The sequence below is a fragment of the Dipodomys ordii genome, unplaced genomic scaffold, assembly GCF_000151885.1.
Source record: "Dipodomys ordii isolate 6190 unplaced genomic scaffold, Dord_2.0 Scaffold22, whole genome shotgun sequence".
NCBI classification, from domain to species: Eukaryota; Metazoa; Chordata; class Mammalia; order Rodentia; family Heteromyidae; genus Dipodomys; species Dipodomys ordii.
This window is the reverse complement of record NW_012267238.1, coordinates 104,712-105,833: the sequence shown is the minus strand read 5'-3', so window position 1 is coordinate 105,833 and position 1,122 is coordinate 104,712. Positions and strand designations below refer to the sequence as shown.

Below are 1,122 nucleotides of genomic sequence, written 5' to 3'. Positions count from 1 at the left end.
GGGGGAGGGGGAGCAGCAGCAGCAGCAGCACCGCCTCCTTCAGCCCAGGCTAAGGTCCTAGGCTTTTTCTAGCTCGGTGTCTCCTCCCAGGCGGCCAGCTCCTCCTTCCCTGCTGGGCTGATTCCCCAAGGCCCCAAGGGCGCTCCGCGGCTGGTGTGTGGTCAGCACCAGCAGGGCCTCGGGCCGCCCCCCACCGTCCTCTGGCCCCGTAGGCAAAGCTGGGGATGCTCTCCTTTGACGGGTCCTCCACGGCCCCCTCCCACGTGGGGGAGCGCCGAGGCTCCAGACGGCGCCGCCCGAGTTCCTGCCACCCGGGAGGACCCCGACGGCCCTTCTCAGGGCGACTTCTGTCCCCACGTCTTCCGAGCCTCAGACACCCGGCCATCTCCATCTCCCTCCAGATCCCACCCGACGGCTTTTGGCACAGAGCGTCTGTCCCTGCTGCCAGCCCGTGGGACCTCTGTTAGTGCCGGTGACCCGGTCTGAGCGTGGCTGGGGAGGTGGGGATGGGCGCCACTCCCCGGTGCCTCCCCCTCCCCCGCCCCCTGCTCCCCCCGCCCCCCCATCCACTCTACCGGGCGAGCAGGAGCGGCAGCAGCGCAGGTCGGTGTCGGCCCCTCTCGGGAAGCAGCCCTGACCACAGCCCTGGCCACAGCGCAGACCCTGGCCCAGCACGCCCAGCAGGACCACCCCACACAGGGCTGTCAGCGTGCCCATCGCGGCCGCGGCTCCAGGAGTCCCTGCCGGTGCGCTCAGCCTGACCTGCTCTGACAGGCCCTGCCTCCACCCTGCGCCCTGCGCCTCCTCCCCCCCCCCGCACCTCCTCCGTTTCCTGGGGGCGTCCCTCAAAGACACTCCACACCCAGAGGGGCTGGGAGACCACAGTGCATGCTGCGGGAGCACTGTGCACCAAGACAGCACCAGCACCCTGAGTACCCAGCACCCCCAGAGCACCAGCACCCCCAGAGCACCAGCACCCCCAGAGCACCAGTACCCCCAGAGCACCAGTACCCCCAGAGCACCAGCACCCCCAGAGAACCAGCACCCCCAGAGCACCAGCACCTCCAGAGCACCAGCACCCTCCCCAAAGCACCCAGCACCTCCCCAGAGCACCCAGCACCT

The 1,122-nt window shown here is 70.1% G+C and overlaps 1 protein-coding gene across 1 annotated transcript in view; it reads right to left on the bottom strand.

Annotated features, from left to right (window-relative positions):
• Tnfrsf18 (tumor necrosis factor receptor superfamily, member 18) overlaps positions 1-752 on the bottom strand; it is a 13,652-nt gene extending 12,900 nt beyond the window's left edge. Inside the window, exon 1 of the mRNA XM_013014126.1 lies at positions 576-752. Within this exon, the coding sequence (XP_012869580.1) occupies positions 576-717 (142 nt within the window). The 5' untranslated portion in view covers positions 718-752. The remainder of the gene's footprint in view (positions 1-575) is intronic.
• Between the last annotated feature and the right edge of the window lie 370 nt (positions 753-1,122).